The 25,851-nt window shown below is 38.1% G+C and overlaps 1 protein-coding gene and 2 non-coding genes across 3 annotated transcripts in view; all 3 read right to left on the reverse strand.

The window, feature by feature from the left end:
• Positions 1-8,530: 8,530 nt before the first annotated feature.
• Positions 8,531-25,851, reverse strand: part of WDR43 (WD repeat domain 43) — a 47,249-nt gene continuing 29,928 nt past the window's right edge. The window contains exons 10-18 of the mRNA XM_067703355.1: positions 24,531-24,662; positions 23,088-23,219; positions 16,829-16,915; positions 16,200-16,231; positions 15,148-15,211; positions 12,999-13,112; positions 12,422-12,491; positions 10,237-10,286; positions 8,531-10,135 (exon numbers count right to left, since the gene is read on the reverse strand). Of these exons, the coding sequence (XP_067559456.1) occupies positions 9,953-10,135; positions 10,237-10,286; positions 12,422-12,491; positions 12,999-13,112; positions 15,148-15,211; positions 16,200-16,231; positions 16,829-16,915; positions 23,088-23,219; positions 24,531-24,662 (864 nt within the window). The 3' untranslated portion in view covers positions 8,531-9,952. The remainder of the gene's footprint in view (positions 10,136-10,236; positions 10,287-12,421; positions 12,492-12,998; positions 13,113-15,147; positions 15,212-16,199; positions 16,232-16,828; positions 16,916-23,087; positions 23,220-24,530; positions 24,663-25,851) is intronic.
• LOC137206296 (small nucleolar RNA SNORD53/SNORD92) lies at positions 24,259-24,334 on the reverse strand. Its single transcript, XR_010934610.1, has one exon. It is a non-coding gene; the product is annotated as a small nucleolar RNA SNORD53/SNORD92 (small nucleolar RNA).
• Positions 25,290-25,367, reverse strand: LOC137206295 (small nucleolar RNA SNORD53/SNORD92). The gene has a single exon (XR_010934609.1). It is a non-coding gene; the product is annotated as a small nucleolar RNA SNORD53/SNORD92 (small nucleolar RNA).

Consider the following 25,851-nt stretch of genomic DNA (forward strand, 5'->3'; position numbering starts at 1 on the left):
AACCTGAGAAAGTAACCAAGGCAATCTGGTGAGGATAGGAGAAAAATGTGATGACAGTGACCAGGTGTTAAGTGCACTCGCTAAACTCAGCAAATTCAAGCAAGAACAAGAAGCAACACACATGTGCTCTGAACTCCAGACACAGCATGTCTAGTGAGAGAGAAAGGGCCATCTGGGGACACCTGAGAAAAACTTGCCACTTAACTGAATCAAGGACCTCCCCTGTAAGTGTTTGAGTTTTTTAGAGCGTTTTCAGGTGTTTGAGGTTTGGGGTTTTTAGAACACGCCTGTTAAGCATCTATTTGCCACTCACTGTAATCGTCCTTGCTTCCTAGAAGGCCCTCCCTCAAGGCTTGGGTCACTGTACTCAAGTCCTCAATTCTGATCCCTGGCTGGGAGTAAATCAGTCTCTCCTTTCTCCTGGCTTCCACAGCACTTCACCTGCGAAAGTAAATGACGCTTACTTCATTCTACCTTGTATTCTAATTAGTTGCTTACCTGTATCCTCCTACTCATCCCCATTCCTGCATTATACTTGTCACAGCCCTAATCCCAGGGACATTCCAATGCTGTGTGTCAAATGCAATCAACTGTATGCGAAACACTGAGAATCCAGGTGTGGGAGAAGAGAGGCGAAAAAATTCCTTCCCCATGAAAAGATTCCCACCTATACAGACCCCAGTGCTTCCCCTATCCTGCTGAATTAACACACAAAACCATTCATTCATGAGGTAACAGCCTGGTAAATATGATGTATAAGAATCTTATGTACTTTGCCGAGGCTGGGATGCTCACAGACTCTTAGAGGAGCAACTAGATCATTACTCCCAATGTAATTATCCCAACCTAAGGAGGTCGAAGCAGGAGTCACCATTTCCCAATTCTTAAAAAATAATAATCATATTATATGCCTATCCAATGAGAAAAGGAAATTTTTTACTTTTCAAATGAGAAAAGCAAATTTTAATGTTATAGTACTCCATGATAAAACCAATTCTCTTAATCTGTTGGTTTATCTCAAGCCCAGTCAAAATTCCCATCAGATTTATTTTTAACTTGGGAGAAAATTATTTGAAAGTTCATCTGTAACCTGCTATAGCCCACTGATAGGCAATTTGACAGTAATTACTAAAATTACAGGTCATACCCTGTGACCTAGAATTCCCCTTCTCGATACCCACCCTAGGAAGATCTCGGTACACATGCACCAGTACAGACAAGGTCACTGCCACCTTCTTTATTTTTCTGAGAAATTGGAAACAACCTCAGTGTCTATTAGGGGATGGCTCAACAGCCTAAAACCACTGCAGCGGTTCTCAAAAGGGAGTAGGTTCACAGAACAGCAGCATCAATGCCACCTGGGAATTTGTTAGAAATGCACATTCCCTGCCCCTCCCCACCCCACTGACTTAAAAACTCCAGGGTGGGACCCAGCAATCTGTGCTTTCACCAGCCCGCCAGCTGATCCTGATGCAGTTTAAAAGAATGAAATAGTTCTATATTACTAACTTGGAAAGCCCTCCAAGATATATTGAGTAATAAAAAGCAAAATTCAAGTTGCAGAATGCTACATACAGTATGATACCATTTATGTGGGAACAAAGAAACTACTTAATTCCTAAGAGCACATCTGTAGGTATGCAAATGCATAGAGAAAGGTTTGGAGAGATCCAGAATGTAAAATAACAGTGGTTACCTCTGCATATAAACCATTGCAAGTGGGGAGAGAAGGGGTTCAGAGGTGGTGGGCAAAGGGCTCACCCGGGGGAATAAATGCTCAGACCTCCTCTCCTCCCACCCTCCCATCACTTGCCAGTACCACCCACTTGGCTGACCCTCCCAGAAGCCAGGAAAGGGAGCTGGGCTGATGCAGTTTGTAAAACTCAACCACCGAGGGCGGAGAGCAGACGGAGAAAGGTGGAGAGGGGATCTGGAGAGGCAGAGAATATCCAGCTCTCCTGAGAATCAGCAAGTGGCTGGATTATAACATCATAGACTTGGACTGTAAGGCAGCCAGAGAGAACTCTGAGGCAATAGAGGGCAGCAGAGGGCAGCAAATAAGGGACCACCCAAAGGCACTAGGGTTCTTCCCCAGCTGTTTACGCTTGTGTACACAGATTCTCTGAAACTGTAATACTACATTTGTTTTGCTTAAGCTGCATCTAGTAAGTTTTTGTTTCTTACAACCAAAGAATCTTTACTATTTTAATAATATGGAAGAATGAAAAGGCAAAAATATTTAGGAAAATATTTCAAAGAAGTATAAAAAGGTACCAACAACAACAAAATGACTTACAAAGCACAAGAAGAGAGATCAATAGAATAGAATGGACAGCACTGAAACAGACCTACCATATGGCAAAGAAAGCACAAGTCTATGGGATAGGAAAGGAGGGTCTTAGTCTGTTCAGGCTGCTATAACAAACTACAATGGGCTGGGTGGCTTAGACAACAAACGTTCATTTCTCAGTTCTGAAGGCTGAGAAGTCCAAGACCAAGGTGCCGGCAGATCTGGTACCTGGTGAGAACCTGCTTCCTGTTTGCGGATGGCAGTCTTCTCACCATATCCTCATACGGCAGAAAGGAAGCAAGCTGTCTTGTTCCTCTTCTTATGACGGCACCAATCCCATCATGACGGCTCCCCTCTCATGACTTAATTACTTCCCAAAAGCGCTATCTCCAATAACATCACATTGGGGATTAGGGTTTCAACATACAAATTTTAGGGAGACACAAATTCAGTCCACAGTAAACAGTATTCAACAGTGTGGAAAATACTGGTGTGTGCAGGGGAATCCTAGGTTAGAGCCTCATCTCACAGCTATACCAAAAATAATTCCATATGGATGAGAGCAGCAGCTTTCAAACGTCTTACCCACAGAAACACGTTACGTTGCAACCTCTAAAACAGTTACCCTTAACTACATGCAATGTACCAATCTTTTCTATAATTACCTTTTCTACTTTGAAAAATGGTGGTTGCAACATACTTTATTTCATAATGCACTGATACATCACAACCAGTTACTATAGAGGTAAATATTAAAAAAAAACAACATAAAACGACTAGAACAAAATATTATACAAGAATTATCTTCCTAGGGGGAAATTTATTAAGCTTAAAAATAAGAAAACTATAAAGGAAAATAGTATGATAAAAGGCAAATTGGGAAAAAATATTTGTGCCATCTGTTTGGCAAGAGGTATCTTTAACATATAAAAAGCCCTTACAGGTAAATAAGACAATCCCTTTAAGCATGGACAAGAACCTGAACCCACAATACTCTTAAGAAATACAAGTGGCAACAGAATTGCAGGTGACCTGAGGTTCATGATGAGGTGGAAACACACTATTTTGTGGGGTTGAAAATCAACACAACCTTTCTGGAAAAGGGTTTTGGCAAATTTCTTTAGTCTGAAGAGAATATTCATGTATTTAATTAAGTAACACTACTCATGGGAATATCTCATAAGGATACATTTAAAGAAAAATACAAAAGGTAAGAACTTCACCGTAGCACTACTTATAACAAATTATAATAGGAGAGTAAGTTCAAGTTTAATAAGGTAGAACCACAAGCATTCTTCTTTCAAGGGATAATTAACAATATTTTATGTGACAAAGAATAATATTAATACGCGATTCCAATTTCATAAGAAAAATGTGTATGCACTCATGCAAAGAGAAAAATATTAAAAGGAGATACACCATAACGTTACAAATGGTTAACCTCTCTTAACATTTTATTTTCCTTCTTTATGCTTTTTTTTTTTTTTTTTTGCGGTACCCGGGCCTCTCACTGTTGTGGCCTCTCCCGTTGCGGAGCACAGGCTCCGGACGCGCAGGCTCAGCGGCCATGGCTCACGGGCCCAGCCGCTCCGCGGCATGTGGGATCTTCCCAGACCGGGGCACGAACCCGTGACCCCTGCATCGGCAGGCGGACTCTCAACCACTGCGCCACCAGGGAAGCCCTATGCTTTTGATATGTTCCAAAATATACTCAATGAATGTCATAGCTTGTAAAACAACAGATTTTTAAAATGCGTTACAGAAAAAAGACTTAAGTTCACTTTTTCACCTGTGGAAAAGGAGGACTGTGCTTACCCATAAGGCTCTGTCTGAATTTCTAAAAAATGTCAGAGGGCTTCCCCGGTGGCGCAGTGGTTGAGAGTCCGCCTGCCGATGCAGGGGACGCGGGTTCGTGCCCCAGTCCGGGAAGATCCCACATGCCGCGGAGCGGCTGGGCCCGTGAGCCATGGCCGCTGAGCCTGCGCGTCCGGAGCCTGTGCTCCACAACGGGAGAGGCCACAGCAGTGAGAGGCCCGGGTACCGCAAAAAAAAAAAAAAAAAAAAAAAATGTCAGAGACAGAAAGGAGTTTCCCTTAAAACTTGCGCCCCTCCCCCTCTCCCATACTGGAAAATGCCTAACACGAACTGAGCTTTCGTGTTCAGTGTCCCACGGACACTGCTCCATTCAGTTCTCACAGCATCCTTGTCACAAACAGCATTGTCGTTACTCTCCTGTCACAGACCGAAAAAAGAAATTAAGCAGATTTATCACTGCCATGTTGTAGTTCGGACCCAGAATTGGAGCTGTCGGCCCTAACTCTGGGGTCTCCACAACAGACTCATTGTATTCGTATTCGCTTTCATTTCCTGAACCTGATCCTTCCACCAAAATCACCAAATAAGAGATTTTGCCAGTTGAACCACCATGGAAATGTACTTAATGCCACAGAACTATACACTTAAAAATGGTTAAATGATATGTATATTTTACCATAATAATAAAAAAAAATTGGGGGGTGGGGAAGTGCAGACTTTGCCAGGTTGGGGATAATTAATGAAGTCAAAGTTTGGCAGAAAATAGCAAATTTGTTTCTTAGGTGTAACCATATTTGGTGGTACTCATGGTCCCTGAATCATTAGAATGCACCCTAACGGGCAGTCCTAAGTGGGTGCCTGAGGAGACCCAAACACCGACATTCCACCCACAGTAACGGTCCTGTTAAAAGAAGGGTCAGGGGACTTCCTTGGTGGTCCAGTGGGTAAGACTCCACACTCCCAATGCAGGGGGCCCAGGTTCTATCCCTGGTCGGGGAACTAGATCCCACATGTGTGCCGCGACTAAAAGATTCCACGTGCCGCAAAAAATGAATATAAATAAATAAAAATAAAAGGAGAAGGGTCAGAGCAACACGCAAGGAAGCCAAGAATTCCAACGCCTTTAGTACCGGCTACACACTGTCCACTAACCATCCAATTCATGTCTCTTCCAATTCCACACTCTGGTGCAAAGATAATCTTCCAGTTATAAAACTGGTTTTTACTGTGTGACCTTCCTGTGCAAAAAGAGACATGTCACCACCCAACATGAACACTGCTCCACTGGAGAGGTGTAGTGTATTTCTATTAATAAATACACCATTTAAATACCAATTTCTCTTGGAAGCCTGGCTGATGTTCTGACTGTATGAAACTATTGATACATCAAGTCTAGGGACAAGGACAAAATTACGTTTCTGATCCTGTGGAAGTAGTGGCCCAGTTCTGGACGATCATGCCCGCACAGGGTCAGCTGAGACAGCCAAGTTGTCTCGGACTTCAGCGACTGCACTGCCAGACAACCACATCCCTTCCCCTCTTTCAAACTAGAACAAAAGAAAGTACAAGGCCAAAGGCAAGGCTGTAACAACATGTTTTCCTACATACTTATTTCCATTAGGAAATCCTTTTTAAACTTTAGCGTCCAAAAAGAATAATATTCCCTTGGCCTTTGAGCCACTATTACCCGGAAAGAATATGCCAGATAGGTAATTTTTTAAGTGGTAACTTTCAACTTTTGGATTTTCCATTTGACATCCGTCACCTGCTAAAGTGCGATTTATAATCACCCTGTTCTCAGAACTATTTTCATATTTTAAAAATTACCCACACATATATGAATATTCATTATAGTGCTGACAAGTACAATTCCATTTTCTCACACCAAGTCAGCCAGCACTGTACAGAAGAGAGAGCGCCACCTACCCTATGCTTTCTTCCTTACTGTGTTCCTGTTCGAATGATGCCTGCTAGTCCATTTACACCGCTGCGGTCTCTCGTTGCGCCGGTTTTGTGATCCAGTGTACAGCTTGGACACGTGACGAGGGACAGTGCCTAGGTGCCACAAAGGCACCACAACACTACTGCATTAAGAGAACAAATGTTATGCCCGAGTAGCCTTCCAAGAAAGGATCAACAAGCAGTCACATGAAGGGCATCACAAAAGCCATTGCGGCCGGGAAGGATCCACCAGTAATATCAATTACAGCTCAAAGAAACTACAGCTGAAGGATGTCGAGAATTAAAAGAAAATGGTAGAGTAAGTAAACCTCAATTTCCCCTACCTCACCTTCCCCCTTTGTGTCCCTTGCGGTTTCTCCTCTCCTCCGACGCTGGGTGCTCTTCCTATGCACATTCACTCCCTGGAGAAGCAAACCCAGTCTTGTGGCTTTACTGACCCTCCATCCAAACTCACCCCTTAAATCAACTGGGTATGGACTTGCATTCCTAACAGATACCTGTAACTTAGTATGTCCGCAATCCAATTCCTGATCTCCCTCCCCTAAGCTGCTCCACCCACAGCTTCATCCTGGTGCTGCAGCAAGTCATACCCGACTCCCCCCCTTTTCCTCACACCTCTCGGAAACCCAGCTTGCTCTAAACTAGAAACAATCCCTGAAACTAACCAACTATCACCAAGCCCATTACTACTACCCTGGCCTAAGTCCCCATCACCTCTCACTCCGTTGCAGTCACACTGGTCTCCTCTCGTGGTTTCAACACATCACACATGTGCTGGCCTCTGCTCATGCCATTTCCTCCACCTAGAACACTCTTCCACAGATACCCACTTAGCTAACTTCCTCACCTCCGCCTAGTCTATGTTCAAATCTCTTGTCAATAAGCCCTACCCTGATCACATATTTAATTCTGCAACTGCACTCCCTAATCCCAACACCCTTACTCCTTTCCCCCCGGAAGTCACCATCTTCTAACATACTATATAGAATTCATTTACTCCTATACCTTGTACAGTTAGTTTATTGCATACTTCTGATAGAATGTCAGCTCCTTATTAGTTAGTTATTCACTGTCATTCACTGCTACTCAGTGATGTATATGTACCAAGCAACGGACTAATCTGAGAGTAGACAATCAATAAATATGTTACATGAATGAATGTACATTGTTGAGAATTTACCTCCACAAAAATCTTAACAGCCTTACATATATAGCATCAATGTACCCAAATTATCTCACTACCCAGATCCCTTTTTTTCATTTCTTTTTATTATTTCTTTTTATTTATTTATTTTGGCTGCATGGGGTCTTGGTTGAGGCATGCAGGCTCTTCATTGCTGTGTGCATGTTTTCTTTTCTAGTCGTGGCGCACAGGCTCCAGGGTGCGTGGGCTCTGTAGTTTGCAGCATGCAGCCTCTCTAGTTGAGGCGCACAAGCTCAGTAGTTGTGGCACATGGGCTCAGCGGCCCCACAGCATATGGGAACCTAGTTCCCCGACCAGGGATCAAACTTGCGTCCTCTGCATTGGAAGGTGGATTCTTTACCACTGTACCACCAGGGAAGTCCCTAGATCCCATTTCTGACCCTCAAACATCCCTCTGCACTAAGGCTTCAAAAATCCCAAACCTGAAGCCTCAACATCTACTTACATCAAAACATACTAATATACTCATCTATGCCCAAAAAGAATTTACTTTTACAAATTAACCTCAAATATCGCCAGCTATTTAGTATTCTTGCCAAAAAACATTTAAATGAGAATCTAATCATAAGGAAGCAATCCGACAAACCTGGACTGTAGGACATTCTGTAACACAGCTTAATTTATGTGGACTTACTTAAATATCAAAATCATGAAACACACACAAGCGGGAATGGGGAATATTCTGGATTAACAAAGCAATGACAGCCAAATATAATATGTGATCCTTGATTTGATCATGAAGAGACGGTTAATTATTAAAAATAAAAAAGCTAGGAAGAAAAATTAACCTCAAAAAAGACACCACCACATACTCAAAACTTTGTTGTCTGGATTAGGAGTGGAATACCCTGAAACTAGAAAAGTCTTTGCAACAAGTTTGTAATTTAACTCTGGATTTGTCTAAAACAAGAAACAGTAAGCAATTACTACCGTTCTCTAGGTAGAGCCAGGTGCGGGGGGAAATCTGACCCAGGCCACAGGACACGGCCTGAGCCATGGGCACGTGCACCCTTGTGACTGCCACCGCAACCTCGGGTGGTGGGAGCGCGGCCCTGCCAGGCGGGGCAAGAAACAACCACTAGCTCCTAACAAAGTTCTTGGTTCCTTCACTTTGTTACAAATGCTAGATTATCCAAAAAGCCTTGAAAGCATTTATCTATTAATGCTAGTGGAGTAAGATGATTTTTTTAAAACCTTCACACCACAAGCACAAACCTGTGGCTGCGTTCCCCTACATATACCACAAGACAAGCACTGGGTAAAGATGAATATTTATTCACTTTACAAAGAGAATGGTATTAAATTGCCATAAACAGCTCCATTTATAGACAAATATAACTATACATTACACCAGTAGCTGACTCTAACTTTCCCAAGATGCTCTATATGGCTCCAGCTCTATTAGTTGAGCACAGAAATCTGTCTGCCACCGATATCAGAAGTCCCTCAGAGATAATGGTTTTATGTTTTACATATTCACACGTGGGAAAAATAAACCCATCTCCCCAGCCCTTTCTTAGAGTTGAGCTTCCATCTGCATGTTCCCTAGAGAGCACTAAGCAAATACTGGCTCATTCTTTTAAAAAAACAAACAAACAAAAAAAAATTACTGATAATTTGAGAAGGCTTTTGTAGCACACCAAAATATTTCTTTATACATACATAAAAAATCTTGAGTCGGATTTATTTTAAGGTAAACATACCCTAACACTGCCAAGAGTGGGTAATGAAAAGGAACACATTAAATTATGGAATTATAAAAATATTTTCTTTGGAAAAAAATTCCAACAAGGTTATCATTAATATCTAAAACCAAAGAGAAAAAATAAACAACTGTTCTTTGACCCATTAGTAATTTAAATAAAAATGAAAACCTCTTCAAAAGCAGCTGTAACTGAATCTTTTAAAAAGTTGCAGGTAACGAGCACTTCTAAATCTATACACTGATGATTCTTTACAGGCAACTTGCAGTCAAGAAAAATCCTCAATATGGCTAATTCTTTAGTTTTTAAATTATCATAATTTTTCTGTGTTTTAAAAAAATACTTCACATGACAGCTTAAAAAATAAGTGGTTGTTTTGGGGAAGCACTCCAAATATTCAATCTGACTCAAATCAGATTACCAGTCAATAGAGAAGCTAGGGATACTGGTGATTTTATTTTTTTTAGTCACAATCATTTTTACTCCAGTCTTTAGTTTATCCCTTCACATTTTATGAAAATGTACCAAATTAAAATTTTTTCACTAGTGCTGCTTCATACCAGGATGTGATGAAAGATACCAACCTGAGATAAGAGCTGACTCCTTCACAAAAGTCCAGTTCTTGACCCTTACATGGGAAATGTCTTTATCTTCACTTACATCAATTCTTGGCATAACCAATCATACCAGGATATTACATTATAAAAATATACCATATATTGGACACTCATGTCAGTACACTGCAGAAAATGTATCTATTTGCTGTGTAAAGTTTATTAACATTTGAATGAAACTCTTATTTACACAGTTAAGTCTGGGGTGCTCAAGACAGCAAAGTGGCATGGGAGCCACCATTAGGAATTTGGAAATGTGCAGCGGCCCTTGGCATCTGTCACGGAGACAACCCTCCATAGGAGAACTCGGCAGCAGTGGGTAAGGTGAGCCAGTTTCCATAGTTCATTTGACTTGTTCCTCTGTTCATTCTTCTTCACTTTCATTTTCAGGATCTAAATCAGAATCTCCATTTAATTCCTTTTCACTTGCCACGTCTCTGTCCTCACCATTTTCTTCATCTTTTTCTTCAGCATCCTCTTCTTCCTCTTCGTCAACATCCTCATCTTTTTCACCTCCTTTCTCTTCCTCATCTTCATCCCAATTATCCTGGTAGAGATATTAAGCAAGGAAAGCATGATTGAAGGCCTCGTTCTTACAGGGTACAAAGATATGAGGCAGATTCATGTACCAGGGAACAAATTACTCACATCAGAATCCTTATCTGCTATTTCATCATCAGATTCCTCTTCAGAAGATTCTGCAAGAAGGGGGAAACAAGCTTTAACTTTGTGATCAAGCAGAGGACAGAGCCCAGAAAGCTAAGAAGAATCAGATTCCTGAATTTATTTTTAGAAATATATTCAGCTATCAACCAAGAAGGAACATTGTTTATATTCTTATCTGCATAAAAGTACATGTATTATACTATTCCATCAAGATCTCATTGATCAGGACAAAGTATCAAAACCCTAACAAAATCCCATCTAAAACACTAAGTCGCTGTACATTAACTATACTTCAATTAAAAAAATAATTAAAAACAAAAAACTAAGCCGAGGATGTGGAGAAAAGGAATCCCTGTGCACTGCTGATGGGAATGTAAACTGGTTCAGCCACCATGGAAAACAGTATGAAGACTCCCCAAGAAATTAAAAATAGAATTACCATATGATCCACCAAGTCCACTTCTAAAAATATACCAAAGGAAACGAAATCAGGATCTCAGATATAACTGCACTCCCATGTTCGCTGCAGCATTATTTACAATAGTCAAGACAGGGAAACAACCCAAATGTCCATTGATGGAAGAATGGATAAAGAAAATGTCACACACACACAAAATAGATTATTATTCAGCCATGCAATAATAGGAACTCCTGCCCTTTGCAACAACATGGATGGACCTTGAGGGCTTTGTGCTAAGTGAAATAAGTCAGATAGAGAAAGGTAAATACTGTATGATCTCACTCACATATAGAATCTACAAAAACAAGATTCAATGATACAGGGAACAGATTGGTGGTTGCCAGAGGTGTCAGATAGGGGTGGAGGAAATGGGTGAAGGTCAAAAGACACAAACTTTCAATTATAAGATAAGTCAGTCCTGGGTAGATAATGTACACCACGGTGACCACAGTTAGCAATACTGTAACGTTTATTTGAGAGCTGCTAAGAGAGTCAACCTTAAAAGCTCTCATCACAGGAACAAAAGATTTATAACCGTGTGGTGATGGATGTTAACTAAACATTGTGATGATCATTTCACAATATATACATATAGGATCATTATGTTGTACCCCCCTAAAACGAGCACAGTGTTATATGTCAATTATATCTCAATAAAACCAGGGGGGGGAAAAATCACAAAAAGTATAATTAATTAATTTAGGTATGCTTTTATGTCCTTCAGTTATATTTTATAGTTTTCTCTATAAAGGTTTTGTTTCATTTTTTAGAGGTATTTCTAGGTACTTCATAGTTTTGGTTGCTGCTGTGAATAAGATCTTTTTTCCTAAGACATTTCTAACCGGGACATTATGGACATACAATACATTATTGAGACATAATAATGCTACTGACTCCTTTTTGCTAGATCTTGGTATCCAGTAAACTTGCTTATCTGAATATTTCAATGGTGTGACTAGATTATCAAATAATGAGATGTACTAAGACAGAATTTCATTGAATTATTTTTCTGTATCTATTAAAATAATAGACAGTGCTCATGATAACCTGTTAACATGGTAATAACTACATTAACAGATTTCTTGATGCTAAATCATCTTACAATCTTTAAATAAATTCTACTTGGTAATGACATATTATTTTACTTAAGCACTTCTGTAATCAATCTGCTACTTAGGATATTTGAGGATGGCCTGAGATGTTATTTTCTTGACTATACTTGTCCGATTTTGACTCATAAAATGTCTAAATTGTTTGTACGTGACAAAAATGACTTGTTCCTTAAACACTGGTAAAAGTCACTTATAAAACCTGTGTCTGGTACCCTACGGGGAAAGGTTTTGACTAAATCAATTTAAAGCTATTAGCTTGTTCTAGGTTTCTATTTCTTTTTATTTTTAAGTCAATTTTGGTCATTAAAGTTTCCCAAGAAATTACCTACACCATCTAGGTTTTTTGTATTGACATAGTTTGTTCATAGTGTTCTTCAAATCTCTTCCATACCTAACGCCCTTTTTTGTTTCTGTATTATATTTGTGCCTTCACTTTTTTTAATTTGATCACATTTTTGCCAGTTTTGCCACAAGCTTGCCCGTTTTATTAGGGAAGGTGTGTGTCAAAGCATGATCTCACACTGATGTTTTTACAAAGTCACAGAACTGAGTCAATGTGAAAAACTAAATGTTCAGCCTATGCCCCAAGCTTTACCTTCTTCATACACCAACTTTGCCTTCTGTGCAGGACAAGTCGGTCCCTTCGTTTTTTCTGATGCTGTAACCTGAAAGATAATCAAGTGCTATTGTGAAGTAGCGTGTAAGTTTATCTCAAGTATCACAACGTTCCCCAACAGTAAACTCATCCTCAACCACTGTAACAGATGACCTTAATACGATGTAGATCAAATACACGGCAAAAGGCATATTCGTCAAATACAAGAAAGAGTTACTCCGTAAAGGCTGAAAATACTTTTAAGGTAATCCAATTTCTTTCTGCGACAAAAAACTGTAGAAATACCCTGTGACTCGTTGCTCATAGCACCACAACCACTCTAACTGTATTAACAACTGAAATATGACGGTGAGAACCTCCGAGTTAAAGCTGACACAGGTAGAACTAAGTTAACTTACTGTCAAATATATAACATTTCCTAGTCAAAAACTAGGTCCTGATTTACCAATTTTTTGCTGAAACAGGGTGCTTTCAACATTCAGGTAAACAATCCTTATTCCTCTCTCCATTCCCATCACATTCAAAAGTTTAGCACAAAACAATCTGATTTACTCACTTGCGTGATTAGAAGGATGAGCTTTCCGTGAAGGTGGGAGAGTTTCTGAAAAGTTTTTACTCTGCTTTCCATTAACTGGTACAGTGTCCCCAGCTGGGGTACCAGGTCAGGCAACTAAGGAACAACAGCAACAAAAAAATGATACTTTGATACTATTATAATAAAACATGGATAACAAATATATAAATCATGCTCAGATATGCCTGAGTATTCAGCCCCCAGCAAATGCTTGCACTTCCAGTGGCAGTGGCTGCTTGTCACACAGCCTAGCAACGTCTCAAATTTTCAGAGGTCTTTACTGTCCTAACAGCAAAAAAATAATGATGCAAGGTCCGAAGGAGAAACTGCAAGAAGAGACAAACTGCAGGGTGGGACTTCTTTGTGTTGATCTTATTATTTCAGAGAAGATCAATATAAAGGAGACACTAACTAAAGAGTAACCCCAAGCACATACCTCTGGGCTAAAAAGGGCTTCACTCTGAAACTTCCTCTCTGATGATATCACACTATCTACCTCCATTAGGTCCCAGCAGCTAGAGGAAGCTTTAACAGCTTCCAGAGACCAGCAGGACAAAGTGACAGAATACAAAGCTGACCTTATGGTATTTCAAACATACTTCCTGTTAATTAACCCTCTGAGTTATACTTCAGAAATTAAAGCAGGAAATTTTCTTTGTCCCTCCAGAGCTTCAGAAAAAGGGACCCCACTCTTTGCCCTTTAATTAGCCTTTACTTGCCCTCCTATCTCTGACACGAGAGTAAATAAGAGTGTTTCATTCAAATGTTAAACTTTAAACAGTAAAAATGAGAGTGTCTGTACATTACTAAAGCCCCCATGCCTAGCACAGTCCTTGACTTAGAGAAGGTACTTAAAGATATCTGATAAGGAAGGAAGAAATGAAGGAAAGGTGGGGGAAGAGCACTGTTTTCTGAGGAGAGAAAACTGTTTTGGGCTGGAGTCCACCCTGTACCATACTTCCATGGTCTATTTTGCCCTGACCTAGAATGTTATACGACTACTACTCCAGTAGTTTTAACTTAGGGGTTGATTCCAGAAGGGATTTCACTACAAGTCCACCTAGGGCTCTTTTTGCTTCTAAGCAATTCAATGAAGTCACAAAATGAGTGTCGTCCTATGCTTGTGGTAATCTTTCCATGCCCATCACCACGCCACTCAGACACTGCCCCCAAACCAACTCCCAAGATTTCTGTAAGCAGGGAAACCCAATATGCATTCTTACTGTTTCCCATCTCTTCCCCACATTTTAACATCCTGACAGAGATCTCCACAGACATACAAAGAACGAACTGCCGAACTCAAAACAGGTTAACCAATGGTTTTTCCTATCTCAGACTACTGAAGGAAAAGGATCCTGAGACAGAGAACAAGGGACAGTGATCAGGCAAGAATTGGGTGAAACTGTTAAGAAGGGAAGAGCTATAGTTTAAGGAGTAATTAAAAATTTTCAACTATCCACTAAAATCTTTCAAGAAAACCTATTGTAAGGTTCTAGATAACCAAATAAAAGAAGAATGAGTCAACTGCATAATTTTATTTCTAGCTTAAACTATAATTAAATTGATGATGTGGCAATAACCCAGCTCATATTGTGACATATAAAACTGGGGTTTTTTTGGTGTTGCTTTATGATTTTATGCTCCCTCCCTTCCATCTGTATAGGTAATCAAGAGCTGACAGTAGCCCCAGCAAAATGTCAGGTATTAAGATATTTATTTCATTTTTATCACAAGGTAATATAGATATGTTAGCATAGATATAAACTCTAAAAAGCTACTAAGCTTTTAGAAGAGGATGGGAGAGATACATACAATGTAAAGATAATTTTGCTAAACAGGTATGTATATAGAAAAACACCTGAAGACTAGTATGTAACTTTTCTCCTTTCTGTATTTTTCAAGCTTCTCTACAGAATATATATTACTTTTAAAATCTGGGCCAAAAAAGGGCCAGTTTATAAAAGGTAACAATGATGACAACATGACATTGCACCTGGGGAAAAAACAAATTCTTTAAAAGCAGCAGCTGATGGTTAAAGGGTAGATGGAGAGAAAATGGTTTTGTTAAGCCATCAGTTGATAATCCTTATCAAAGCCAAACTGTTCAGCAACTACAGGTGAAAAGACTTACTGTGGATAAGTAGGATGCATGGATCGTTAGCACGCATTTTAGCCACTGAACCATTATAACAGCACTGAAAAAAAAAGAACAAATCAACTGATATTCACAAATTCAAAATTAAATACAACGGAGTTATAAAGATCTAGAAAATGACTCTAATAAATAACCACTGTGAATATGACAGTCGTTCATTCTTTCACTGGGTCTATTTGAGGTCTGTGTAATATACTCATCTTTTGAGGAAGGGAGGGGGTAGTAGGATGGACTAGATAACAGGACAAAAATCCCTTCCTCTAAAATAATTCAATTCCAGATATAAAACCTATGCTTTACTTCGTAATTAGCTGATACCAAGGCAGTAAACTGGGCTCAGCTGACTTTGCATTTTATGCTCATATCTGAGCCCATCATCTACTCATCATCAGGTACAAACAGCAAAAGATTTCCACACCAACATTAAAAGACAAATATAGACCAAAAATGTAAGCCGGGCCTAACTAACGAAATCTTTAGATTTCCTCTGTGAGTTCCAAAGGCTAATGGAGCCTATCACGAAAAAAAATTTAGAAAAGAAAAACTATATTATAGACTCTGATAATACTATAGTGCAAGCTGAGATCTTTGAGATATCAACACCTTATATAAATATTTAATCATCAAATTAGCAAAAAAGACCCACAAAATTTAGTTATATAAAATCTTTCCTTGTAGCGTCTTAAGCAACTACCAGAGGCTGAGCAAGTTCTACAGATGTCCAGTTTTACACATCGTGATTAGGCCTGAATTATTAAATCAGACTAACCCATTAAATGACCTGATATATAAAGCTGAAAAACCTCCAATTTTCTGAAGGAAGGAAAAACTATAATACAGTCTGAGAAATAAGAATCATTCAATTTAAAATAAGTGCAGAGAGCAATATCTGACACTTTGAGTTTTATTAGTTAGAATCTGAGGCTACCTACTATGTAATCTCATGCTGCCAGACACTGCTGTTTTTAAACAATCACATTTAAAATATTTATAAAATCAAAGCAATTTAAGTCGCCTAAACATCTTACCTATTAGGATGTCCTTGTAATCTCTTTGTAAGCTGAGGAGGAGAAAAACAGTATTAGCAACAGTACTTCAGAGGCAGCCAATCTCCATGAATTCCCATGATAACACATCCATAAGAACAAGGGAAAGAAAGACTGTATTAGGAAATCATTATTCTTAAATTTCCTAACTCCTAAATGTTCAACCAATTTAACATAATCTAGGAATACATTCCCAAAATAAAAATAATTATCTGATAAAAATCTAGGCTAGGATTTATATGAATGAATGTCCAGAACACACACAAAGACAGAAAATAGATTAGTGGTTGCCAGAAACTGGGGGTAAGGACAAATGGGGAGTGATTAGTGGGTACTGGATTTCTTTTTGATGTGGCAATTGCACAATCTGTAATATATTATAAAACACTGAACTGCACACCTTAAAGGTATGTAAATTATATCTCAATTTTTAAAATACATAGAAAAAAATCTAGATTAGGCAAATTTTGTCTGAGTAGATCCAGTGATCATCTATCATCGACTCTAAATACCCTGCTTGCTTACATACAGCAAATCCATTTCTCTGAATACTGGATTTTGTCTTTGAGTCATAGCATTAGGACCTTAAAATGAGAAGCGTACTCAGTTACCTCTTGCAACAACGGAATGACAGCATGCAGGGGCATCCTTAGTACAGTTCTCTTTATTAGGTTTAAGTTTCTAGTTTGAAGTACTTTCTGTGAGAAAAAAAAAAAAAAATGTAAATAAGCATACTCAGAAACTAAGGACACTACAGGGAATACTGTCACTAAAAATTATCTTAAAAACCAAGCAATACTCAACTGTAGCAAATAAAGATTAGGAATAAATGGAGAATGTTATATTATGTCTTATGGCTATCAGACAAGTACAGGCTTCAAGTATCAGGACATTTACTCCATTAAACAAGTTTCTGCTCCACAAATTCTAAATTCTTATAAGCTAATTTTTGATATAAAACAGAAAAGAACACCTCTCGACATTTAAATACAGGTATATACACCACTTTAGAGAAGTTCTCAAACCTTTGTTTTATGAAACATATCTTGTCATATCAACACAAGAGTGAGCAAAACACACTAAAATCACATTACAAGGAAACATACCTTTTAAATGTTTTTGATAAAATTTTAAGCCAATCAAAAGATCATATAATGAGTGCTTGAGTCAAAAACTTTAAGGGTGAAACGCAGTCTCCACCCCACGTTGTATGGATAGAAAAGGAGATAGAGCAGATTAGTCCAAATTCTGGCAGGCCTTTCTGTTTCTCCAAACCCCACCCAGATGCTTCATCTATAGGAGAGGGTGGGAAATGAGTCCTTTCAGGTTTCAAAATCCAGATACCACCCCCTTCCTCTTTAATACTTTTAAATATTTATCTTTCAAAAGAGTTTACAACTAGAGGAACTTCCCTAATGGTTGGTGCAGGCTATGTTTTGGCTGTTGTTGCTATAAAGATCACGTTCAGGATATGAACAGTAGAGGTATTACAGGGCAAAAACGCGGAAAGTTCATTTTCAACCTACTTTAATGGTCTTAACATACCCTTTCAAAATTCCCTATGGATTTTATTTGCTTGTAAAAATATCTTTATACCAAACCCTTCTTAAATCTATCAAGTACTATTTAAAAACTATCACTGACATAATTACAAAGTTTATTATGCAAAAGAAAGATTATGTATTTTTATACATAATCACTGGGGAACTGACGGATGGACTGTCCTAATATTGTCATTTTCAAATAATCAGAACACAAGGTTCAAAGCAAAGTATGCTGAGAAGTTAAACAATAATTCACAAGGTGTCTGATGATACTAAACATCCCTCAAATCAAGTCTTTGTTATAGATCAGCTATCACAAAGTTCCAATGATGTACAAGTTACAGGGAACATTGTCTGAACTAGTCTACAAATACTTTTTTTTTTAAATGAAGTACAGTTGCTTTACAGTGTTGTGTTAGTTTCTGCTGTACAAGGAAGTGAATCAGCTATATGTATACATATATCCCCTCCGTCTTTGACCTCCCTCCCACCCATCTAGGTCATCACAGAGCACTGAGCTGAGCTCCCTGTGCTATACAGCAGGTTCCCACTATCAATTTTACACATGGTAGTGGGTATATGTCAATCCTAATCTCCCAATTCATCCCACTCCCCCTTCCCCCTGTGCCCACATGTCCGTTTTCTATGTCTGCATCTCTTTTTGTTAAGGTACTCAATTTTCACAGCATGTTCACCAAACTACCAGGCTTCACTGTCTTAAATGGCCAAGTAGAATAGTAACACTTTAGGTCAAGGAATACAATCTTGAACTTGCTGCTGCACATTATTTATACCAAAAGCTTGGTTAAGAAACATAATGTAGGGCTGAAGCTTTGAAAAATACATGGTTTGTGAAATCCTCTAGTGCTCTAAATGTTATGTGATCAGATAATTTGTTGTCCAAACTGGGACACTTCTGTGAATGAAAGGAGTCACTATTAGTAATTACACCAAGTTAAGAGGTGTAAACCAAAACTGTCACAGGCAAATAATGGTATGTATGGCCTAGCTATTTAGAAGTTATTCCAAACTGCAGGACAGAAAAATGTAACAAGCTCTCAGATAATCCTTGTGCTCACTAAAGACAGAGGTTCTATGATAACAATTTTCAAATTAAAAATACACACAAAAAAATAAGTTATCCCAAACCAAGCAAAATGATAATGAATAGAGGAGTTAGCATTGTTAACTTCTGCCAAGACTATAAACCACAGCTACAAGTAGCAAGAAGATGATACTGAAGACGGGATTTTTTTTTAAACTTTACTGTATTATAACTGAAACATAACAGTGCACAATTTAAAGTGTACTATTTGATCAGTTTGACATACATTTACCCATGAAACAAACACTGTAATAAACATTCTATCACCCTCAAGTCTCCTTGGACCCTTTACATTCTATCCTTCCCTTCCACCCCACCGTCCTCAGGCAACCACTGAACTACATGCTGGTTTGCATTTTCTAGAATTGTTCTATAAATGAAATCAAACTGTATGTACTTTTTTGTCTGGCTTCTTTCTCACAGCCTAAGTTTGAGATTCATTCATGTTGCTGATGAAGCAATATACATTCTTTACATTGTTAGATAACAATTTATCCCTTCATGTGTTCAGGGTTCTTTCCAGTTTGGGGCTATTAAAAATAAGGCTGCCATGACCATTCATGTACAAGTCTTTGTATGAACATTTGTTTTCAATTCTCTTGGTAAACACCTAAGAGTAGAACGGCAGGATCTTATGGTAGATGTGTCCTTCACTTTTAAGAAATGGCCCAACTGTTCTCCAAAGTAGGCGTACCATTTTACATTCCCCCAGCAAGATATGAGAGTTCCAGTTACTCCACATCCTCCCCAGTAGATGGTACTGGTCTTTTAAATTTTAATCAGTCTATAATGGGTATGTAGTGTTATCTCACTGTGGTTTTAATTTGCATTTGTGATGATTAATGATGTATAATACCTTTACATGCACTCACTGGCCACTGGAATTCTTTTATGAAATATGTGTTCACGCATTTACCAATTGTTTTTTATTTGAGTTGAGTCTCACTACTGAGTTAAGAGTTCTTTATCAATTCTGGATATAAATCCTTTGATGTATAAGTTGGTTTTTTTTCCCCAGGCTGCGGCCTGCCTTTTCATTCTCCTAACAGTGTCATTTCAAGAGAAAAGTTTTTAATTTTTATTAAATCCAAATGACCAATTTTTCCTTAAGTGTTTCATGCTTTTTGTGATGAACCTAAGAAGGCTTTTTCCATGCAAATCTGCAAAACATTTTCTCCTATTTTCTTCTAGAAGTTTTGAGGGTTGGTTTATACATTTATGTCTGTGACCTATTTTTGTGTAGACTTTTGTGTAAGATGTGAGGAAAGAGTTGAGATGCATTTTTTTCCATATAGATATTCAATTGATTCAACTGCAACTGTTGAAAAGACTTTGCTTTCCCAATTGACTCAACTTAGAAGCACCTTTACTGAAAACCAATTGCATGTGGTCTATTTCTGGACTATTTTTGTTCCTTAATCTATATTTATGTTTTCACTAATACCAAACTATCTTGATTACTACAGCTTTTTCTTGAAATCAGGTAGGGTAAGCTCCCTAGTTTTGCTCTTCATTTTATAATTACTTTGGTTATTTCATGTCCTTTGAATTTCTAAAAGGTAGCTGTGCTGGAATTTAATTGGGAATGTATTGGATACATAGAATAATTTGGGGGGAATTGCTCATCTTAACAATATTGAATCTTCCAAGCATGAACATAGGCCTTGGTTAATTTCTCCCAATTTTTGTAATTTTCAATGTAGAGGTAGAAACATCTTTTGTGGATTTATCCTAGGCATTTTTTGGTACTACTGTAAATGGGAACTTCTAAGAAATACTTAATTTAAATAAAATTTTTAAAATATTTAAAAATCTATAACTCCTATGGGTGCCATGAATTATATAAATGACTAAGCCTATCTTTTTTGCATAAGCTATAGACTATTTCTTTAGGTCAAATTGCCACTTTCCTAAAAAGCCACAAACTTTAATGTCAAGTGTTCTACAGCAGGGATTTTTAACCACACCTTTGGTCCTATGTTGCATACCTGACACTCCTCACTTTCTTCTTTCTTTCTTTTTTTTTTTAATATTTATTTTGGCTGCACTGGGTCTTAGTTGCGGGATCTTTTAGTTGCGGCATGTGGACTCCTTAGTTGTAGCATGCACGTGGGATCTAGCTGCCTGACCAAGGATCGAATCCAGGTCCCCTGTATTGGGAGTGCGGAGTCTTACCCACTGGACCACCAGGGAAGTCCCCTTTCATTCCTATTTTTAATGACCTCCTATTATATTTCACATATCCTCAGAAGGTTATCTTTGGAAATGAGGAACACACTTTCCAGGGGAAAAAGTATTTGGTTTATTTTTTTACTTGCCTCTTTTCTCTTTAGAATGCATGATATCCCAGGTAATACAGTATGGGAATACTCCTATATTCTAGTTTTTCTTTCTTTTTTTTTTTTTTAAAGGTTATTGACTTCTACTTAAACAATATGACGTATCACCTCAAAATCCTGAATAATGAAAAGATCTTACACGTACAATTCTTTACAATTTAAGAAGTGCTTTCACAAACATCATTTCCTTTACTCTCCCAACAACTCTATGACACCTGACAAAAGTACACACTGTCACATCTGAAGTGCCAGATGATTCTAATCTGAATCTCTTCAAGCTTCTAGATCCAACTACCATTGTACAGGAATATGATGGACAAGAAGTATATTAAATGATACTTGTTGGGTTAAATGACCCAGTAAAATGGATTTGCAGGAGGCAAAATCCAGAATGTGAAATGTCTTTAGAGCAAATAACCTAGCTTCCCCAAATTGCAAAAGACAGAAAAGGCAAATCCACCAAATAGTGTGGACTTCGTTGGGATCCAGTTTTGAAGAAAGCAAAGAAAAAAAAACTTTACAAGACAATCAGCGAAAGATAAATACTAACTGGATATTTGATGATTTTAAGGAATCACTGTTCACCTTTTTAGGTGTGATAATGAATTGTGGTTATGTTTTTTAAAGGAATTTCTATTGTTACAGTTGAACAGGGATATATTTGTGGATGAAATAAATAATAGTTCTGAAATTTGCTTCACTGTAACCTGGGTAGGGGGTGAGCAAACAGATAAAACAATAATAGATAGACTGGCTAGTGCTAATAATTTTTGAAACTGGGTGATGGGTTCATGGTGGCCCACTGTACTGTTAAATGTTTTGAAATGTTTCTTAGAAACAAAACAAAACAATAACTGGTTCACTTGTACTACTGAAGAAGTTTTCAAAGCACAGTTAAGTAAGCAATGATGGCAGATAAGTTATATTTTAAAAACACTGTCAATTGTTTTCTATAGCTTATTTCTCACCAAATCCTCACCTAGGTTTGTATGCCATGTTAAACTAAAATTGACCTCCCAAAATACATACACTCACAAACTATTTTAAAGGTAAGTTCAGGTTTTTAGATATGCCTGGCAAAATCCCCTTAAACACAAATATAAGATATTCCCATTTAGATCAAAATACAAGTCAGAGAGACCTTATTCATAGGCTGCATATTAAAGTCACATCTACACTAAGTGGCACCATAATATCACTACGAGTCACTAGGAATAAATGCACTTAGCAAATATAAACTGCTTTAATCTGATCACGCAGTGCTTAAGTCCAATTTTTTACACTTAAATGTTCTCTACAGACCACTTTCAAATTCTGGAATTTAAGAGGACTAAATTAAGCAACATCGTACAAGCAGTCACCAACTTACAAACACAGAAATCGTAAGTGCCTCCCTTTTATATACCCCCAACCCTCTTGAATTTTTCCCCCAAACCTCCTATCCATTGCCAAGGTTCCACCTCACCGCCCCCTCTCACGGCCAGGGGGAATTAAGTTTCTGGAATCCAGAGTAAAAACTCAGGAACGCATTTTCCTACAGAAAAAAATATAAATTGTGATCTAGAATGCTGAGTATTATAATTCAGCTACACAATGTTTATAAAGGCTTTTGTGAACTAAAGCCTAAGAGCCTAGTAACAATTCACAACAATATTTCTATGAGAAAATGCATTCCAGGTTCAAAATAATTTAATACAATCCCTTTGTAGGTTGGTGACTGTCTGTATAGTGCCACCAAGTGATATATATTTGACTAAACTCACAAAACATTAAATTCAAGACAGCTACATAACATGACTATTCATTCTGTAAATGTGCTGTCAATCACTTTCTAAGAAAAATTAACCATCTTAATTCATTTAAAAACTGCTATAATACTTACATTTAGCATTTCAAAATCATTACTTTCTAAACCCTGTGTGAGGAGAACTGGAAAACTGTTTGTCTGTGGAAGGGTGTCCTTTTCTTTTTTCGCATCTATATCCAGTGCTCCCAGGCGTTCTTCAATGCTAACCTACAGAACAGAAATGACCAGTTAATGTTATATGAGACAACACCTAAAGCAGTTTGGTCAAATTACTTTGTGCTTAGGTCTCAGAAGACAAAAGCCACTGACTGATTCACACCTCAACACTGAAAAACACAAATACGCTCTTCCTCATTCCAATAGAATCTCATCACCATAAGGCCAATGTCGTAGACAAGTGTAATACCTGCAATCCAAGTTTCCAGACTCCAGTGAAAAAAAATGAAAACCATGATTTGAAAATGTAATTCATAAAATCCCCTCTATATGAAGATTCAAAAAAGACAAGGATCAGGCAACTGATTACTAAAGCACAAGAAAAGACCTATAATCACAAAAGCTTCCCCTTCTGTAATTATCCCTTGCCATCAACCTCGGATCTTTTGCTAACAAATATTATCAAAAGAGCATAAAGACAGTTACGTTCCCCCCAAAATTTATAAGATGTCTTCCTATTTTTCTGTTTGTTTGCTATACAAAAACTCACTTGTACATAACTAATCCCTTATGAAAGCAAATCTAACAACTACGTTCTGCCAGCCCCTTGGAAGCTCAATCAAAATACGAACGTTCTATTACTACCAAAGCAAACAGAGAGGCTTTGGTAAAGCCTCCTGTTTGGGTTATGTTTTATGAAAAACACTAAAAAGGTAGGAAAAAATTAAAGGGTAGGATCTAGGCCAAACTAGAGGAAGTTGACACCTTATTTTTAAATCAGATATCATGTTATTGAGAAACAATTTTTAAGAACAGCAATGTTATTCCCCAACCCCCCACCCCCAATAAAGCAAGACATTTAAAATCAGGTAAAGAAACACTCTTTCTCTAATGATAAAACAGTTAAAATTCTAGATTACTTAGACAAGAGTGACAAGTGAATGGAAGACCAAAAAGAGGATTTTTCACAGACAAGTACAGTAATCACAAGAGGGTTTTAAGAGTTGAGAAAAAATGAAATTTATAAGCACTTTAAGAGGTTATAATGACAATCACTTTTAAAGGCTAACTAGCATTAAACCAGCCAGGAATGCTCAGACAGCCAAGAGACAAGGCATCACTGGAACTCAGCAACATGCAAAACCCAATGAAAATCATCACAGCAAGTCCTGGCTTAATCTACAATTACCTTATCCAGCTAACAATGACCAAATGGCCAGAAGAGCACCCTCTTCAGTTAATAAGAGTTTTGTCCTCTCCATTTTCTGAAGTTTCAGCTTTGGCTCCATCCAATATAATTCTTAGAATCTCCCAAGTAATCTTAAATTTCAAACTCAAAAATGGTCAGAATGAGTGGATTACCTCCTTTTCCCCTAATTTCCTCTTGCTCTCTATTTCCTCAGTCTGTGGAGGAGCAGGCTTGATAGCTGCATGATGACCAGGTATCCCAGGCACCAGAACTTTTGCTTCAGAATTCATCACTGGTGTTCTCACCTGTTAAACAGGAATAGTAGGGGTGTGACAAAGGAAACTGTCTTACTCTTTGCAAGATTTATCCCCAATGAGAAAACTAACAGCTTTTAAAAGGTTTTCCTACTGAAAAACTTAATGTAACTAACTCAATAGGATATGAATTAAAGATATATTTTAATTGAATACTGGCATTTAAGTATAATCTGAACATTCATTGTTTTAAAGCCTGCAACATGTAAGAGTAAGAACCAAGAAAAACAAAATCTACAGATCACGCAATGACACACTGACTTAAAAATTCAGGGGACAGGGGTTCGATCCCTGGTCCGGGAAGATCCCACATGCTGCAGAGAAACTAAGCCCATGTGCCACAACTACTGAGCCTGAGCTCTAGAGCCCACAAGCCACAACTACTGAGCCCACGTGCCACAACTACGGAAGCCCGTGCTCCGCAACAAGGGAAGCCACCACAATGAGAAGCCCGCACACTGCAACGAAGAGTAGCCCCCGCTCGACGCAACTAGAGAAAGCCCACGCGCAGCAACAAAAACCCAAAGCAACCAAAAATAAATAAATAATTTTAAAAAAACGTTAAAGAGTGAAGCTGTACATTTTATGACTACCTCCAATAATTGATCTTTGCCAGAAATGCTCAGACAGCCAAGAGAAAGGTGTCATCTCTGAAACTCAGCCAGAAGCGAAACCATTTGAATGTCATCATAGCATGTCTTGGCTTTCCTTTTTTTCATTAGACTGCCAAACACATGATGTCTCCATGTAGATGCCACATTATATTCAAAATAAAGCATGACAATAATGTTCTTATATCTGGTATTTAATTCCAGCCCCATCATGGATTTAGGTTTTATTCCACCCTGAAATACAGCATTCCTCTCAACAAAATTTTGCCCCTTTAAGTATATAAATTGATGAAATAATTTGATAAATTTGATACTGATATTTACTCAGTGATCCTGCACTGGGGGTGGGGTAGAGGAGGAAGAATTAAATAAATCCAAGGTCTTCAACTTCTAGTCACCTATTCACTCATTCGTTCAACAAATCAAGAGCACAGAAATGAAAAAAGTTTTACAGTCTTAATATCTAAAACCTAATCCCACAAAATTTGTTAAGACAAGATCATAAAGAGGATTTTAAGAGTTTAAACATAGTATTACATAACAATTCAATTCACTCAAATATCTTTTTT

The sequence above is a fragment of the Pseudorca crassidens genome, chromosome 14, assembly GCF_039906515.1.
Source record: "Pseudorca crassidens isolate mPseCra1 chromosome 14, mPseCra1.hap1, whole genome shotgun sequence".
In the NCBI taxonomy this organism is placed as follows: Eukaryota; Metazoa; Chordata; class Mammalia; order Artiodactyla; family Delphinidae; genus Pseudorca; species Pseudorca crassidens.